The 19,392-nt window shown below is 47.1% G+C and overlaps 1 protein-coding gene across 1 annotated transcript in view; it reads left to right on the forward strand.

The window, feature by feature from the left end:
* The first annotated feature begins 2,379 nt into the window (after window positions 1-2,379).
* hivep1 (HIVEP zinc finger 1) overlaps window positions 2,380-19,392 on the forward strand; it is a 40,387-nt gene continuing 23,374 nt past the window's right edge. The window contains exons 1-2 of the mRNA XM_076139231.1: window positions 2,380-2,476; window positions 4,763-4,897. Coding sequence (XP_075995346.1) covers window positions 4,858-4,897 — 40 coding nt within the window. The 5' untranslated portion in view covers window positions 2,380-2,476; window positions 4,763-4,857. The remainder of the gene's footprint in view (window positions 2,477-4,762; window positions 4,898-19,392) is intronic.

Here is a 19,392-nt window from a genome sequence, read left to right on the forward strand (position 1 = left end):
TCAACACAGAGCCAGGAGTCCCACTCTGCAGTCAGCGGGTAGCCTGTGAACTGATGGTGGGTGGCTGTCGCACAATCACTTATTAATGGGTAGATCTGCCTCGCTGGAGCAAAGTTTCTCCAGGGTGAGGCTGTGTTTCTCTGTGCCAGTTTGCAGCAATTAACGGCAGCTATGTCTCGATAAGAAATATTACAAGTTCAAGCTGCGTTGCATTTCAGTAATCTAGGTCATCTGCTCATAGATGCAAAAGTCTATCCAGGTCTAATTAGTTTTGTTTTTCCGTTAATTCAAAGCATCCAACAGTGCCTTACGAGTACGGTGATGTTTTCCTCCTGTACCTCATTTTCCTGTCACCCCTGTTCACACACAGCACTGCACCACAAAATGGCTGCTGGCGTGAGAAGTTTCCAAGTGATTTACGCATTTATCAAGAGGAGGTATCTGTTAACGACGTGGCAAAAAATAGCGTAACCTTTTTCGTGCGTTGATGTGTCATCGCTGGACCTTCGCACCCTGACGCTGCCCATGATTCGAGGAATACAAGCGTTGGGATATAAATAACAGCTTCATCTTTTGGCAAGAGACGCACCGCTGCAGCCAACCCACTGCTGCACTTTCTTCTGCTGCTGTGGGCATAGAAACTTTATCCCATGAGCTATTCAACCACTGAAAATGGATGACTGCGCTGACACGAGGGTAAAACATAGCCTAAATTCAAAGGCCATCAGAAAATCTTGCTGAGAAAGCTTCACAAGTCCTTTACTTAACTGACACTTCTGAATTCTATTCTGTTCTACTTTTATTTAAATAATGAAACACCTGCAGGTAGATTGAGACTATTTTTAGTGGTTTCCGACGCATATCACCTTGTTTCGCAGGATTTTAATCACCCTGAGAATGTGTTAGATTATTGCGCTGTCCTAGCATATTTAAAGTACATTTCCACGAGTTTAAAGGAAATTAAAACACATTTACTGCTTTTATGATTCAACACTAAACTAGGCAACTTGATAAGATAAAATCTATCATGGGTAATTTTAGAGTGCAGGTGAAACAAATGTGTAAAAAGCTAAGTGTGAATATAAAATTTTAAATATTATCTGCTTGGCTATGTTGGGTTATATTGTTATTATATTCTTTTATCCATCTACATTACTGTGACAGCTGCACGTTGCACAATAACGTACAACACAAAGACGCTATGAGAACATTTCACAATAGTAGTGTTTAGAATACCAACAGAATGATGAAGTAGCCCAACCTGGTGCCAAACTGGACCGGCTACAACATTTAAATACTGTTTACACATTGGTATTTTACACTTTAAAAGAAGCTACACTTGATACTGAAGTACGTTTTGCTGCTAATAATTGTTTAATTTTAAAAGTCCTAGATCAAAATGTAAACTGAGGGGGTGGCTCCACCAGCCAAAAATCAAAACACATGATATGAGCCTGCAGTGGCCTCCAAATTAATTGGCAGGTCATTCAATACATGGATTAACTGACAATAAAAGCGTGTGCGTGGACTCCTGCCCCCCACAACTCTGCACAGAAGCAGAAGCTATGGAGAGTAGATGGATGGAAAATAAAGAACACTATATTTTTAACAACATGTGGCAGAGATAAAGCAACTTATTTATGCATGTATTTGTGTACACCTAATGGCTAAAAATAAATAAATAGAGGTGTTGTTGTTCACCAAAACCCATCTGACTTGACTTAACAGCATGCCATCTTTATTAAGAATCCTAAATGTTTTATTTTGGGGGATATGGTCAAACTTGTATAAATGAAACAATTGTGTGGTTATTTGAGAGGAGAGGAGAGTCAAACAGCACTGCCCTGTGTGTATTATTGAACTGTTGGTCTGTCTGGCACCAGCTGGAGGCCACGGCTCATCCGCCTTTATTATCCACCACCCGGGGAACCGGCTCTGGTGCAGAGAGACCCGCTGTTGTGTCCCTGCTGCGGGTTTGTGCATGGGAAAGCCCGGTCGGCAGTGGCGGAGGGGCACAACGTGACCTGACAACAAGGAACCTCCGGGAAAACCGTCAGTCCTAAACTATGTGCACAGAGAGGGCGGGTGGGGGCCTTAAGGAGGAGTCACGACAAACGGCACGGCCTGGACCTCCTCACCGGCCGACTAGGGAGGCGTCTATACTTCCACCGAAGACGTAAAACAAGCTATGGGTTCAATTACACCTTGAGGCCAGAGTGACATATTGGCTACAGCCCCAACGATACTTAAAATAATGTCGGCCGTGCTGCCGGCGCGGTTGTCAGAATCCTCCCGCTGTCGGAGCGCTCACCCCGCGGCTGGGAGGCGGAGACGGGACCCCCGTTGACGTCAGTGGGCCTGTCTGTTTCCTGCAATAGAAAGTGAGAGAGAAGGTGAAGGCAGAAAACACTGAGCCGCACTCCCTCCTCACACTAAAGGTGTGTTTCAAGCCTGACAGTTGCCAAACACCGCACTTGTGAGTATGAATAAACCGCGTGTGAGTGTTCCTGCTGTGTTTCCCCGTGTGTGTTTGCTGCCGGAGCGGCTTCCAGTCACTGGGAGCCCGCTCTCGCTAGCTGCAGCACCCGTGCAGTCGGACATGCTTTTGTCGCTGTCTGCCGTGTGTTTGCTCCTTCGTGTTTGCTTGTCGTCAACTTTGCGGCATGTGAGCGTCTGCTTCGGGCCGTAGTGACGCACCGAGAAGCCGCTAAGCTAGCTGTTGTTTCGGTGTTTGGACTTCTTCTGCAGAGAAACCGTCCTGAGCTGCGTGGAAGCAACTTGGGGCTCTCCGCTCGTCTTGCGCAGCGCTCATTGTTGCTCTTTTTTATTTTACACCGCGGACAAGCTAGAAAACCTCTTTGTGTCACCTGGCGTGCGTCCATTTATTCACCGCCTTTATTAACACAGTAGCAAAACAGTTTAAAGTGAAGCCCTGGTGGTGTTTTGTTGCATAAGGGCAAGTGTCCCGTTCAGGCGCTGTTGCAGAGACAGAGGGGTTTTCCCTGGCTCCTCCCTCGCTCACGGGGCGTTCAAGTGTTGCAACAGGCACAGAAATAAGCTATTCCCACGCGTGTTCCTGCTGCGTGCATGCAGTCATCCGAATACATTCACATCCATCATCTTTTGCTATGTAACGTGCTCACCATTTCCCCCGAAGTGACCTCAACACGGCCGCTTGACATTTTCAGCGTCTGTGTTTATATTTTTATGACGAGCTTTTTATTTTTATTTCTTTTTTTTTTTTTTTAAACCCTCGCACCCTCGTCTAACCTGCGGCGCTGCCCTTGTTTTCGTGGCCATGAGAGGCGTTTGTGTTTTGATCCTCAGGTGTGAGCGGAAACATGACTCAGACACCTGCAGGTACATACCTCGCTGTTAGGACATTGCGTTACAGAGCAGCTTAGGGCTTGAATCGCCAGTATGCTGCTTTGCCTGTCAGTATCAGGGTGTTTCCTCAAATATCTGTGTCCTCGCTCACACACACACACACGTACACGCACACGTACACGCACGCACGCACGCAGGCAGCGCTGGCAGACGGACTGACAGACACGCAGTGAAAATGAGCACGTCTCTCTCATCCATCGCGTCCGCGCCTTCGGATTTGTTGTGATTTGCTTTTTGTGGTACATCACTGCAGAAACCAGGTGAGCATCTCTCCGTGAAGCTTAAAACCCCTGCGACTATTAAAAAAAAACAAAAACGTCCTTAAAATGGTTCTAAACGCGACCTGGTGCATGCGCCGAAATCCACCGTGAGATGATGTCATTGCTCTAGCGCCACATGTACCCACTCTATGGAGAAAAAAAAAAAATCCTCATCCAGTTGTAGTAAATGTTATGTAATGTTGGTGAGGGGGAAACAAAGGCTGATTCCTCAAGCACTGCGCTCACTGCAACGTGCACTGGAATGGCAGGAGGTGGGGGCGAGGAGGTGCAGCAGAGGAACAACTCAGTGATGTAGTGGCAAAGAAATGCATCCAAATATCTAAGGATATCATTTGATTTCACGCCGATTCCTCTCAACTGTGCAGACGTTAGCTCTTACTCACGGCGTCTCAGGGGGCCAGAGGAGAATCTGCACTGCTGTGGGACTCAAAGGTTGACAATCTTAGTAACATTTAACTTGGAACACCCACCTTTTTTTTCCACTCTTGCATTCACTGAACCCGAATTTGCATGAAAACTATATTATGGTGAAACCGAGAAGGAGTTAAACTGTTTTTTGAAAGGTTCACGTCCCTTTGCAGTGATATAACTTTTCTATGCAGATCAGTCAGACACCTCCAAACACACACACACACGCAGGACCTTGTTGTTTGCACCGAACTGACATTTGCAGACTCTTGCGATCGGAATCTGACCTGTCAATCAGATGTTTTCCGTGACAACAACAGCCTAAGACACCACCTCTTAGTTTGGGGACCACGGTGGCGGATCACACCTGCTGCAGGGGTTATGCTGATATGGAGAAAACACATTCGCACCTCCTCCCACTGACAGTAGCCTGAGCCGCACTGCACATTAATGCTGCGCTGCTCGGGGAGAAGAGGCTTTCCATCTGGCCTGACATGAAGAGTCGGGCCGGCACACCTGTTTGAGGGATAAACTCGATCAATGGGCACAGTCCTGGACTCCCTGACAGCTGCCAAGGGAGGGCAAGGGAGAAGAGTACACACGGCAAGGCCAGCGCAGTGCCGTATTGATCCGTGGCGTTCATGTTCAGCTCATTCTGACTCTGTGCATGTGTGTGTTTTCCCTAGATGTTCCCAGACCGTGCCTCAGGAGTCAGCTCGTCTCAAGGTCCAACATTAGAATCTACTTTTCCCAAGATGCATCTGTGAGCCGAGGCAGGAAAATGCCACGCACCAAGCAGAACAACCCCAAAAATTTGAAAGGTGAGTCCTCAGATTGTGGCCGGATTTTGGACTTGTGCGTTGTCAGTTGTTGCTGGTTGTTACATTAGGACACGCAGTAGGTCTGCAGTGAGTGATTCTGTGGGATATAGTGAGTATGATGGCGTCCTGAGACTTCACAGCAGGCGGAGAAAAGGGTCAAGCTGTGTTTTGGGGTTTGATGTCTTCTGCCTCCGTCGTTGTGCTCAGTGTCTTTGTTTTCATGGCAACAATTTCAACATGTCCCGTCCCCCCCCACGTGAGCTCGCCACCGTGAGCAGACGGGGCTGGTTTTGATTTGTCTTTACAGATGCATACTTATTGTTATCCTTACAGTCGAGCGGAGACTTTCTGTGGTTGCATTGTTTGCTTTTCATCCCCCTTTTTAAAGGATATCACGTGATCTGCCGTTCCATCAATGACTTCGCCTATGTCTGGATGTTTCCCCTCTCTCTCTCCCTCGCGTAAAAATAGAAAAACAACAACAGAAACAAAGGAGCATATTGCTGCGTTTTTAAGACAGAAAACCTATTGGCTCGGCGGATTTTGTGTTGTGTCGAGAAATGACAGATTTACATGTTAACAGACGTTGGCAGTTCACAGAGCTAGGAAATTTGCAGCGTTACATGCTGGGTGTGAAAATGTGCATCACTGCCATTCCTCAGCAGCGGATCCACAGAGCAGCTTTCCTCATGTCTGCGAGCAGCCAGCCAGATCCCTCTGTTTATTTTAGCATATAAACACTTCCTGCATGCGTGTTTTTTTTTTTTGATTGAGCTTACTCAGCCAAACAACATAAATAATTAAGTTTGAGGACGGCACATTACATTGCCCAACTGAGGCCGATTGAAGCGGCAGCCAAATTAAACAGAGTTCTATTTTTAATGGTGGCAGGGACGAGCGCCGCATCTGACGCAGTGTTTCTGGATTTGTTTTTTTTGTCGTCTTGAGGCTCAAACGTGTGCACTTGTGAAGACTTGGAGCAGATAGTGTTTTGATTTGAGTCCTGCAGTCTCGCGTCTCTGCAGGACCTCAAGGTGTTTTCAATTATATACAAGCATTAAATTGAACAATTCGCCGTGTTCACATCATGGTAGTTTGATGATTGTCTTTATTCAAGGTTTATTTCAGTCTTAAAACCCCTGTAAGGTTTTATCTTTAACACCATTAAAGCATCTCAGAGGTGCTAATCTAAACCTGATCTAACTTGCCATCCCTGATGACATGAATGACTCTTCCTCATCAGCTCGCTGCTTGTCGGGACATTTGTTTGGCTCTTGTACGTATTTTGCCGTTTGCCCCCCTCTTCATGGCTTCTCCTCCAGGCCTGCACTCAGGCGTTTTCCTTCACCAGGCAGGAAATGCTGAGTGCATGCTATCACATGCTCCTACTGTGCTGTGGAGAATGTCTTTCCTGGAAACTCAAAGCAGCCTCCTCACGCCTCCTAAAGCCATCACATGACCATGCTTAGCCCACAACTAGCTTTGCAAATCATGGTAGTTTTTGAAGCTAAATGACCCTCTGTAGTTTGGCGTTCCTGCTCTTTGTGAATGACTCTGCAGTGTTTATACTCGGGTCAGATGGTGAACAGCTAAGGTGGTTTTTAATTCAGGATTCTGAGCTTGAGCCTTAGAGAGTTGCTCGGCCTTCTGACCCTGATGTACTGTAAGAAAGTCTCGACACACTTTGTCCTGTCAGAGGACACAAAGACGTTGTTGTTGTATTGACGGCGTCCTGGCCTAACTGCATTACTGACATGATCAGGTTTAAGGCAACAATGCATTCTTGCTTGTGTGTGTGTGTGTGTGTGTGTGTGTCCATGTGCGTCACTCACTGTCATTAATGTACAGTAGCAGCTTTGGCCCAAATAGGACACTAAGACAACACACACACAGCACAGAGTAAAAGTGTATACAAGGCATATAAACGGGAGGGAATTGGCAAAGAATGAACACAAAGAGCTTATATACATGCAGCTGTGGTAAGGAATTATGCTTTCTTTCAAAAATGTGCATCATCTTTGGGAATGTTGAAAGCCTTCCATACTTCCATACTTGGTGCTGAATGACAGTCACATGAAGTGTCTGCAGATTTAGGCTGCTTTCTGTTATTATCCCCCTTTCTTCCCCCTAACATAACAAAAGAATCCCAAATGTTTCAGTTTGATGGATGATGGTTCCACTCTGCCCAAGGTCTTGTGGACGTGGGTAATATGTAGGTGGGTTCAGGGACGTTCTGGGTTTCGGTGAATAGGGAAGGCAAAAGGAAAATGGACTTTTGGTTGTTTTTCTGTTCAGTTTTGTCAGGATACTTAAAAAAAAAACCCACAGCTGTTGCATTCATGGAACAATCGTGTCAGCTAAACAAACAACGAGGAACGGGCGAAGTAGAGAAATGCAATTTTTACCCACTCACTTCTTCATTCCATCGACATGTGTGTTTCTCTCGGTGCTATGTGCTTTGACTTCTCATCCTTTCGACTTATTTAATGTATAGTCCATGGACTTGTGTGTGTGTTTTCTGTGTGCGTGTGGAGCATCAGGAACGATGTTATGACGCAGTTTGCGGGCAACGAGGCAGGAAGTCAGGAACTCCTGTCCCTCTCCTCAGAGTCTTTTGTTTACTTCTGTCAAACAGCTGGTCTCCAAGCAGCTCTGGCGGGACACAGTAGTTTCCCCTTTAGACATACACACACACTCACACTCTCTCTCTCCCTCTATTTCTCTCTCTCTCCCTCTCTCCTGCAGTGGATATCCACAGAAATACAGTTTACTGCTCACTTCCAGGCAAACATAGCAATAATGAAATAGTCAGTCTAAATGACTTACTGGAATACGTGCATTAAAACAAATAGTGCATTACTACTTTACATTATTATTCTATGATATTATAATGAACAAACCTGAGGGTAAACGTGTGTTGCAGTCAGGATCAGTGCAGGGCATCGGACCAAACGACTCACAATGGAACCCCGTGTGGAGGTTTGTGCTTCTAATGAGACTTGTTCTGTAACACAAAGCACAGCATTAATATCTTAGTGTGTCTATTGCAACTGCAGGAGTGGCTGATGAGTGCCGAAGCTTTATGTCTGAATATAATAGGTGTTAGTTTGGTTTCAAAGTATCAAAGCTGAGGTGTGGATTTCCGGGCTTAGCTGCACAAACCTCAGAGCTGAAGTACTAAAAAAAAATGTCTCTAGAATTTAAAGGTCATATAGATATATACTTTATATACGTACAACTGTAAGATCTTAAGCGCATCCGCTTCCTTTGAAATTGTTGACACGAGGAAGAAGCAACATGATGAAAGACAGAAACATGAATGACAGCAGGTGAGAGGTTTGATGACCTTTTAGCTGTAATCTCACTTCTAGCCAGAATATCTAAATGTAACGCCTACATATAGATGTGGTCAAATAAGCTGCATTGAAGCTTATGACTAACATTGGCAAGTGATGTCGATCTTCCGTTGTCGTGACAATGCTCAAAAATGTGAGTGCTTTGAAACCCTGCAGATTTAATGACTGTGTTGGTATGTACTCTACATGTGAGTGATGCATTCAAGGACACAAGCTGTATTACTCTCTGTGCCATTTGTGAATGGTTTTAGAAAATGTGATCATCTACAAATGTGTAGCTCCTTTAGACTCTTATAAAGTAAAGTCATTTGTTTTGTTAGAATTTACTTATTTAAACAACCTTTTCAGTTTTATATATACAATAAAGGGATTTTGTGCTCATTGCTTCATTGCTACCATTTGCTGGTTAGAGGGAAAATTAAATAATTCGATATTAATAGCAAGAGGATTTGATGTAATGCTGTAGCCATCAACAATTCGAAGCAGGAGTGGAAAGTGGGACATTTAAAGGGGTTAAGTAAATATTCCTTCCTCTTATTGTGTGTAGTTGTAAATGTGGTGTTGATGAATTAGTCGTAAGTGTTACAAATGCACCACCTTTTGAAAAGCTCCAGTTAAATGAACATTCATCTTTCAGCAGGTACACACAATTGAAGCAGCGGCTGTGTTACTTGGTTACTCGCAGCGGAAAAATGTGACCCTGAGTTAAAAGCCTCTGATTTAGAAACGAGCGCAGAGTAGTAACCACCGCTCTCGCTCCCGTTAAGCGACTGTTGCACTTTTGTTCCTCGCGCTGCTGTTAGTGCGTTCCCGGATTCATCCCCGCTGCCTTCTCTGCATTTAGGTTTTCCTCCTCCACCTCCTCTTCCGCTTCCTCCCGCCCAGTCCTCGGAGTGCCCATGAAAATACCCAGACTTGTTAGCAATACCGGTGTTTATAGAACTGACTCTGCATTCCTCCCGCCTTATAAAAAGGCTTCTCGCGCCGAGGCCCCCGGTAGCTCTGGTCTCCCGGCCTCAATGAGGAACATGCTGTGTGATGAATGGCGAACAACTGCAGTGAAAGAGGTTACATTTAACAAGGTGGGAAATGTTTACGCTGTGAAGCCAGTTGCAGTTTCCCATCGCACCGTCATCCGTCACGACGCGGTGACAAGGATGTTTAGGGAAAGAAATGAAGTTTGCGTGTATTATTACATTAACCTGATGGATGGTAAATGCTCAGGTGTGTAATGTGTATGGATGGGGAATTTATTATGCATCAAGCAGGAGGAGAGTCGCTAAAAGGAAATGTTGTGATGGACCTCCTTAGCCCTCAGCTCTAATTCCCGTCCATAAATTCAGATTGACAGTGTTCAGCTCATGTTGTGTTTCACTGGCTGTGCAATTTGCAACAATATGACAACAGTTTCCTGCTAATGATTAACCACGGCTCTGACCTCAGCGCCGACTGTGCTTAAATATCCCTGGGTTGGAACGAACTCCTGACATTCTGTTCCAATCGAGATGTTCCCTCAAAGGACACACTAGTCACTTTTTTGGAAAACCTCTCTGTCAGTTTCAACAGGCATGTAGGAGTACCGTGTGAAGTCAACTGAGTTTTATTTCCTCTCGGCACCATCTGATAATGGAGGCCACAGACGTCTGAGTGTGTGTGTGTGTGTGATACCTCCTCCGTCAGCTCCTCAGTCTGACCTTACGACTCGTCTCTGACCTGCTTTGAGGTTACTGCTGAATCCTCTCTAATCCCAGCGAGGACGCCGTCAGGGTCTCCCACATGCCACAGTTGAGCGCTGGCTTTTGCACCCTACCTTAAGGTGACGTGCATGACTCAGCGTCATCAATCCACCCAAACAAAACAATATTTTCTTATTTTGTTTGCGCACACAAAGAGTTAACACCCTGGCCTCAGCGAATGGATTTTTACATGTTGTGTCATGATTAGGCAGCCAAACCAGTTTTTCCGTACGCTGCCTTCAAATTACAGTGTGCAAATGCTGGGACATTCACACAAAGGGAACTTCTCTCCCAGAGGCAGGAATAAACCAGGGTTTTAGCAACAGTAACTACAACAGACATGCCGAAACTAGTTCAGGGATGTCTGTTTAACTTAGTGGTAACCTCAGAGAAGCTTTCACTTTGGAAGAAGGGAGGAAGAGAGAGAGAGAGGCAGGCAGGGAGTTGGCACAGAGAGGAACCAGGGAGGGAGGAATTTTTATGGCCATATTTTGTGTGAATGAAATTGAAGGTGCTGTTGAGGAAAAAAAAAAATAGAAGGCAACTCGTAAGGTTGCCATCTCTAAATGTGGGTTAATGTCTATTCCTTCCTTCTGGTGGTGGATAAAGTCATGGAGTGTAGTCGTTCCTCACTGTGCCATGGCTTTTATAGACCAATATGTCAGAAACTGTGCAAAATAGATTCCGGATGATGGAAAATGTGAAGGACCCGCTTTCAGCTGGCTGCAGTTTCAAGTAGCTGCCCCTCGTTTCCATTTTATGTGAACTGTAATTATGAGGTGCATGTCACAAATGGCAGCAGTTTTTAATCACCTCGGGCCTTTCGCCAAGAGGAGGGTGATCACTCGCTGACGAATGGGCCCCCGGGGAAACTCCGGCACGGTGGCAAAGAGCAGAACCTCCCCAACACCTAGCATCATCTGGTTTTGAGGGGGAAACAATTTGTCAGCTTGCTCATTTAGAAAGATTTCAGATTATAGTGTTGTTCAGGTAATTCTGTTATTTCCTATCTGACTTTTCTGGTTCTTTAGGGTTAAGATTGAAAGATAAGATCAACAGAGGCTAGCAGAGGGTAATTATAACCTGTAACGCAACTGTTGCATTTGTGATCATCTAAGCCAGAGACATAATTTAAGCTTTTTAGTCATTTTGCTTTCATTCTTCAGAGGAACAAAAGCTTCCTTTTTGTCTAAATTCTGAGCAGACAATTGCTACGATGGCTGCCGAGTGTCTTTTGCCAAAGAACGTTTGTGTTGACAAGCTGTTCAAGTCAAATGAGACTCATATTTAGAGAAACGACATATTAAGCTTATTAAATGTCTCGCTATAAGGAAAACATACGGTAAATTGTCTGTTTCTGGAATATAATGAAGAATGATCGAAATGTTCTGCTTTTCCTAATTAATGTTGTAAATTCCCTATAAAAAAATGTTTGAAATATTTACAATATTATTTCATACTTGCTCCACACATATTGGTGGAATTTTGTGGTTTGTACAACGAATGTACAATTACTTTATCAAAAAGGAAAACTAATATTGGATACAGATCCCTGCATTAAAAAACAATTAAATAAGTACGTACTAATTAACATATTTTTTTTGATTGATGGATGAATGTACTAATTTAAGTGTTCTGGCTTTTGCTCTCATTCTGTTGGGGGCCTGCTTGAGGTTTTTCTCCTCCCACCTCACTTTAAACCAGTTGGTGTATGCAGGCTCTCTGAATGTCACACTGCCTGTTCATCAGACTCTGGTGACTAATACCACAGCTAACGCCGTCCGCCTGCTTGTGCAGAAAAGGTCTTGTTTGTGTGGTTGTGTGTGTGTGTGTGTGTGTGTTTGTTAATATAAGTTTTGTAGAATCCCTCTCTGGAAGCAGATATGGATTTTCCTTTGATACAAAATGTTCTACGAATGATTGCGGCATCATTCATTAACAGCCTGCCGAAGTCTTTTACCTGTCAGACATCCTGAGAGGAGGCAGATGTGCGTATGACTCGCGCTGTGCGCCAGCCACCCACTCTGCCCTCTACGTAGTACCCCCTGAAGACAGAGGTGTGTGTGTGTATGACTAAATTTTTTTTCTGCTCCCAGGCTTTTGCGTGGGTCAGCAACCAGAGCTGCTGTCCAATCAGTCAAATTATTTTCCAAACCGAAGTAATGCTGAAGGGCTCAGGTCAGCCGTGTAAAATTGGAGCTAACGGTGACCTTCACACACACACGTGCGCACACACACATAGGCGTGCACGCTCTTCCTCTACAGGTGAGCTTTGCGGACCCGGAGTGCCACTTCCTGGAAACTTGGTTGAGGAGCATTGATGTTGGAAACTCGGGAAAGGTGAGCGTTGGCGTGGAACTGGGATGATGAGGGGAAAAACAGGGTGGAGGCAGGCAGGATTTGCCTCTGCTCACGTCAGCGCAATTCTCCCTGCAGTGGTGAAGTGGACCTACTGCGAGTGTGGATGTCACATTATTTGGAGATGTGCTCATGATACACTGAGGGGGTGGAAAGCTCCTATAACACACACACACACTGAGGATATATGTCATGTGGAGAGAAATGCCCCAACAAAACCTGCCTCTGTTAGAAGGGGGCTGCTAATTCCCGGGGGCTCCTTTTTTTTTTTATGATTGCAGGGAAAATATGACGTGAGTTAAGCCGCTGGAGTTGTGGGTAAAAAAAAAAAAAAAAGGCTTTGGAAAAACTCAAATTAAAAAAAGAAGCAGTAAAGCTAATGTCTGCCAGCCGGAAACCCTTAAAAGGCTGGTGGTGTGGGGGCGCCTTTCTGTGTGTGTGTGAGTGTGTGTGCAGCTGCATGTGTGTGTGTGGCTGTGTGTTCAGTGCTGGCATTGCTTAATGGTTTGCACAAGCAAAGCCCAATGTAGGGGTTGCCAGGGAAACAGAGCAGCATGAGTCTCGGTCTGCAGGTGCTGTTCCTTGTGTCCTACTGCTGGAACCTCCTACGGATACGGAGGGAGGGGAGGGAGGGGTAAAAAGATGGACCCGCGCAGGCTGAGCTGAAAAACGCAGCGGAGGCGATCAAAGGAGGCGAGGATGATCGAAATGTAGCGAGCGCAGAAAAGTCAGGATTATGATGATGGTAACATTTGGGAGAACGGGGCAAATGGAGTGGGACGAAAGGCTGCGATGGGGCAATTTGGCGTCTTTGACTGTAGCGCCGGGCCTCTGCAGCCACGCACCAGGGGACCGTAACCAAAGTCACACTCGCGCTGTCAGAGACGGTTAAAGGTAAAGGGAGAGAAAAGGAGGGAGAGGCTGTGAGAGGAGAGGCAACAGGGCTGTCAGTTCGACCCCAGCGAGCTGGCAAAGAAAGGGCAGAGAGGTCTGAGGGGGAAGCTGATTGCCTGCGCCGATGCAAAGGGGCGGAGGTGGCGCTGCAACAATAGGCCCAACGCGTGGATGTCAGTTTAGTTCCTGCAGCTGGAGGGAATATTGCCGTTTACCCCCCACCCACCTTCTTCTTCCTCTTTGCTCTGGTTCAGTTCGCAGAGTGAGTGAAATGCTCCGAGAGACGTTCAGACACAAACACGCTTAGTTGCAGTCCGTGATATTCCTCTGCGTCTGCTCGTCTTCCCTCTTCCTGTCAGCGTTTTGTCCAGGTCCCGCAAGGCTCCACTCAGGGCACACATTGATAATTCTGTCATTAGTATTAATGGCAGCGGTTAGCTTCAGAGACATAATAGCTTGGCACATAATTAATTCAGTGTCAGAGTCTTAATCTTGCCCTCTGATGTGCTCGGTTCAAGTCTCTGTCACATTAACCCTGATGTATGCATTTGCCTCAGTGAGCTGCTTGTGCTCAAACACATTATGGTGAATACATGATCGTATAATTACCATTAAAGTTTCATTCCGGCAGCGTACGCATGCACGGGCGAAGCTTCAGAGGCCTCGTCCTTAACGCCAAGCGACACGTCCCAGTATCGACGGGGCGGCATGTGCTCGACAGATGTTGAGGTGGAGGGGAGGGCAGGTGGGCAGATGGGTGAGAGGGCGGCGGTTCTGAGGCGGTTTTCTTAAGGTCAGGCCGTGGGCTGTATTTATCAACACTGACACTTGCTGTTTCGCTGCTGCTGCTGCGTGGGACGACTGTCATCGTCACATGCCCAGCGGCCTATCGGAGCGCAGCTGTGTGTCACATGCGTCGGCCTGGGGAATGACTAACAACCGGGCCCCAACCACGCTGGTGCGTCGCTACACACAGCAATTGGTTCTATGAAGTACCCCATCCTCTCTCTCTCTCACACACACACACACACACACACACACACACACACACACACACACACACACACACACACACACACACACACACACACAGATTAAGACCTTGTTAAAAGACGTGTAATTAGCTTTTTTTATCTAAAGCAATCTTACCCAACAATCCTCTGCGCCATTAAAGCCGATCTCTTCACCTCACCTGAGAGCTCTTTTCAAATATTTAGCGTCCCCCCCGGAACAGTCGGTGAAAGCAAAGATGCTCTCAGGGGGACATTTTTTAAGACCGTTTTTGCATTTAGCAACACAACAAGCAATTTGAAATGATTAGAGAAAATTGCACCAAGCTTTGTGCGACGGTTTGCAATGAGTTTCTGCTGTGTGTTTGTTGATCCGGGCGCTATTGAGACAACAGAGTCGCCTCCAGTTGTGCTACTAAAACACAGTCTGCTTCTGCTTAAAATGCGACGAGCCCGCTCTGCTTCGCCACGTGGCCTCGTTTTCTTGGCCTTTCTGCTGTATATGCATTTATGTAGTCGTTCACTCAGGAGTCTAGACACACACGCATACGCAGGATTCACCAGTCAGTCAGCATTCTCTGGCAGCAGCGGAAAGGAGGATGCTGAATAATGACCTGAGAGCGGTAACTCCAGCAAGAAGGCCGTGGGCGTGCTTTACTGGAATTGGCGTACCCCGGGCAGGTCGGCAAACAAGTCCCCTCTGTAAGGCTTCGCTCCAAAAGCAAGGGGCCCCGCCTCATAAAAACGAAACCTCGCCTCTTCATTCATAAACGTGGCGCTTTGTTTTGATCGCTATCTTGCTGTGAAAAGTGTTTGTGTGGGCCAATTGCCCACCCGTAGGAAAATACGGCTAGTCTTTGTGTTCTGGTGGAGTGTCCATTGTAAATACGGCATTGACTGAGTGCGGAGGAAGAAGAGTGGGAGGAAGTGACTTTGTCTGTCAGTGTCAAGGGAAGGGGAGGGGGTGAGCAGGTTCGCCCTTGGCCAGCGGATTCCAACAGGGTCGATGGTGAAAGATTGAAAGCCCCCCCCCAGCAGTGTGTGACTCATCGGCAAGATTGTGTGGGGTCAGCGAGGTCAAGTCAATATTTTTAAAACGCACACGCACGGCCAAGCTCTGTAGCACTGTATGTGCACGTAACGAGGACGGATACCCACAAGTCAGGATGGCTCAAGCGTGAACACACACACACACACACACACACACACACACACACACACACACACACACACACACACACACACACACACACACACACACACACACACACACACACACACACACACACACACACACACACACACACACAGAGTAGGGTCAGAAGGTTCTTGACCATCCTCCGCTCGCTGCAGGAATGGAGTCGGTGATGACAGGTGGCAGTCGGGTGTGAGGAGTTCAGGTTTATGAGGGGGAAACTTGTGCGTTGGCTCCCCCGCGGTGGGTCAAGCGGTCACGTTAAGCTTCAATCTACTTTGTCTCAGGCAAACGGTCAAGTCTGTTGGCCGCCGAAATAGATTTCTCAAATGTTAAGCCCCTAGCTCAGTATCTCTGCAGAAAGGGCCGAACATAAATGCCACCCACCTTCCATCCACATCTGCAAAAGGGTTCAAAGACGGCAATGTGGGAAAATGATGTCAGGGTGAGAGATTGATGGGTGAAGAGAGTTAATAGGGAGGCTGTGAAAATAGGTGTTAGGGGGTGTAAGAGAGCAGAACAGAGGAGGAGGAGGAGAAGGGGGTGACTGTTTACTGGCACCGCTTCAGCCTCTTGCGTAACATGGGCTGTCTTCCTTTAGCCGCTGTTGCCATGGGAAGAGATGTTGGGGTCTGTGAGTGGAGGCAGGAACTCTCGGGAGTTCTGCGCTGCGGCCGACAATCCCAGACGTCCCCCTCCTCTAATAGCTCAGCGCTCGATGAAGGAGAGCCGGAGGAAAGAGGTAACATCTTTAGTCCGGAGTTGATTCAAAGCCACGACGCCGCACAGTGTGAGAGGGAGAACAAAGTTGTGTGGGAACTGTCGAGGGTTGTCTCGTGACTCAAATCCACATTCAGGTGCGCCTTGTAAAACAATTGCGGGCATTGTTTGTACCTGTTTGATTTTAATTATCCCTGTTTAGAGATGAGAAACGAGCGTGTCTCAGTTTGCGCAGGTGTTTGTCCAAGACGGTTCCTGGGTTTGTGTGCGTCCCTACAGAAGCTTTAGAGCTAATTAGCACAGCTGCAGGCCTCAGAATGTCCACACCGACCTCAGAACCCGATACAGAGCATAGAAACAAAGCATTATATCCAGTGGAAAGTGGTTGCAGCTTGTTCGACACCGTGTAATGATTCTCCTCCGCTGTATTATGCTCTTAAACAAAGCAGCTTCAATGCTCCACTGGGTCTGTCATGGTGAAATGAGGAACAAGGAAACAACTCTGTACATTTCACTTTTCCAGAAGCTACACTCAAACCTGAACAACTGTAAAGTCCCTTACAGATGGGCAAGAATGTGTAACAGGTTGAAAAACACTTGAGGATCTGGCAGGTAAATGTGATTTATAGGAAACCCTGACTTTGATGAAGCCTTCATCATCGTGCAGGTAACAGAGGGAAACAGAGAGGTTGCAGTGAAGAACCTAACTCTGTTCTCTGCCTTTGTTCGGTGCTGTTGCCTGCATGTCCAGGTTTAACCCTTTATGTCGCCTGCCTCTCTCTCTCTCCCTCCCTCCCTCTCTCCCTCTCTCTCTCTCTCTCTCTTTCTCTTTCTGAATGTGCACGTCACGGGTTGTTTCGCCGGCTTCGCCCATTAGCACCTTCATTAGCGCTTGCTGTGTGTGGCAGTCCCTGGAGCCTGCGCGCTTGCCCCCAACACAGATAGGATCAATGTACAGACCGGATAGAGGGGTATTTATAGCCTCTGTTGGAGCTTGGGAGGTTGTACGCCACAAGTAGGTTAGTGGCTGATCTGATGTTGACAGCATTTTGGAGTGTGTGTGTATGTGCACAAGTATGTAGCGCCTTGTTTGTGTAGAGGAATTAGGAACCGTGCCGCTTTTAGACCTTCCATCCTGCTTTGTTTTGCTTTTTTTTTTCTCTCTTCTCTTTTACAGAGGGAGAGAGCGCTGCCATTCAGCACACAGGCAGGCAGGCAGGCAGGGCTTTCCCAGATTTAGAGTAGGGATTTTGAAAAAAAAAGGGAGGGAGGAGAGGAGAGTAGAGGAGGGAGGGAGGGAAAGCAACACGACGGCAGGCAGGCAGGGAGGAGAAGCGTGGTTGCTACACTGACAGAGACCGAGGCAGAAGTGAGAAGTGAAAGCTCGGCTCTCAGCACAGGGGAAGACAGACACAGCTGTGTATTTGTGTGCTCGCTTGGTGTGTGTGTGTGTGTCCAAGTGCGAGGACAGACGGCAGCCAGACGCTCGGCTTTCCGCTCTGCTGTGGCATTTCAGTTTTTTTTTCCCTCCTTTCTTTCTTTCTTTTTTTTTTTTTGGAAGAAAGAGAGGCTCGGGAATGTCAGCAGTCATTGGTTGGGAAAGTGTCTGTCTGCCTGGTTCGGGAACGTCAGGTGTTCCCCCGTAAGCTCCACTCTTAAGGGGAACGGCTGCCGCTCTCTGGAGAGGCTCGACCGGGGAACACAGCAGAGTTCTGTGGTGAATCAACAGGTATTGTGCAGTGCTTTGAGCTCGTCTTTGTGCCTCTGCTGATCACTCTGAGTCATATTTCTCGCTGTCTTGAGTAGTTTGTTCCCTTTCTCTGTCTATCCTGCTTTTCTCCTCTTATCTTTGTCATCAATCTATCTTTCTCCCTCCCTTTCCCATCATCTCCCTCCCCCCTGTCTGTTTTAATGTGTCATCTAATCTGTTGAATGTTGTAAACTCCAACTACAAACCTCATGGATATCCTCTGGTTAAACTGTGACCAAAGTTAGCCTACACTGTTTACTTTAAATTCCACGCCAGTCAACAAGTTCGACTCTGCCTTTCCATCAGTGCGTGTCTGTTCTCAGTATTTCTGTAGCGGCGACGTCGGTCAAGGGGTTAACGGCTCCCCGCGGCTCACTAACCCCCCCACCCCCCCGGGCCCGACCCCTTGCTCAGCGACTCGCATCGCAGACTCAAGCTCCAGCGCACGTCTGTGGCGTGTTCCTCCACGCTCGGGCAGCTGACATAATAGAGCTCATAACGAGGAGCGCCCGGATAAGCCTATGTACCGCAGCCCAGCGATGAGCTGTTGGTGTTACGCAACAGCCCCCGGTCCAGAGATAGATAGAGCAGAGCTGAACTTAGACACTGATGACTTCTTCATCACACCGTGAGATCATCAGGCTCAGTTGACCTCCCCCTCCCCTCCCTCCCTGCTAGGTGGCTCCACGTCAGAATAGATCCACTTATTATAGATGAGAAATCCTCTGCTGCTGTGCTGATGCATACACTAGAGACCCTCTATTTATTTGCATTATCGCTCACTAATTGCCTTTGTCTTGGTTTTTTGTCTTCTGTAATTTCATCATAGTCTTTTAAATGCATCATGATCTTATTAGCTCTGCTTGAAGCATCTCTATCAGCACCGGGCTCAGTTAATCCTCTGTTCTGCAGGATTTCCTGGACACACAGAGGGGCTGTTTACCACATTCACTTATTGTCTCCGAGTAGGTATCCTGCATTTGTGTTGCTAAAATGGATTGGATGAACGTGCAGGCAGCTTTTACACGTTTGCTGTTATTCTAAGATGCACTGAGGGAGAGAGGTGTGGGTATCGTTTGGAGAGAGAAACCGGGATGGGGGAGGGGGGGGGGGTAAAGGGGTGACGATGCGGGGTGGCGAGTGGGAAGACGAGGTGGGGAAAATGAGGCCTGTAAAATTAAGAGTAGGAGAAAGTGAGATTAAAAAAAAGGTGTGGGAGGGAGCGCTGTGCCTTTTTAACTCCCGCTCTCAGTGTTTTGCGCTCGGCGTGGTTATGTAACTTTACCTCCTGCAGATTCGTGAGGGCAAAGGAAGGCACAGAGTAACCCTCAGTGGATGACACGGTAGGTGGGTGGCAACATCAGGCCCCCACAAAGCTCACCAGTGTGACCCATTGCAAACGCACCGGAGCCCCCGTTCCTTCTGCTGTATTCCCTTTTAAAACTCCTGTGAGTCCGCTTCGTCAACACGCTCCAG

Source organism: Genypterus blacodes, unplaced genomic scaffold (assembly GCF_046128005.1).
Source record: "Genypterus blacodes isolate CSIRO-AG114 ecotype Tasmania unplaced genomic scaffold, CSIRO-AGI_Gbla_v1 ptg000438l_1, whole genome shotgun sequence".
NCBI lineage: Eukaryota > Metazoa > Chordata > Actinopteri > Ophidiiformes > Ophidiidae > Genypterus > Genypterus blacodes.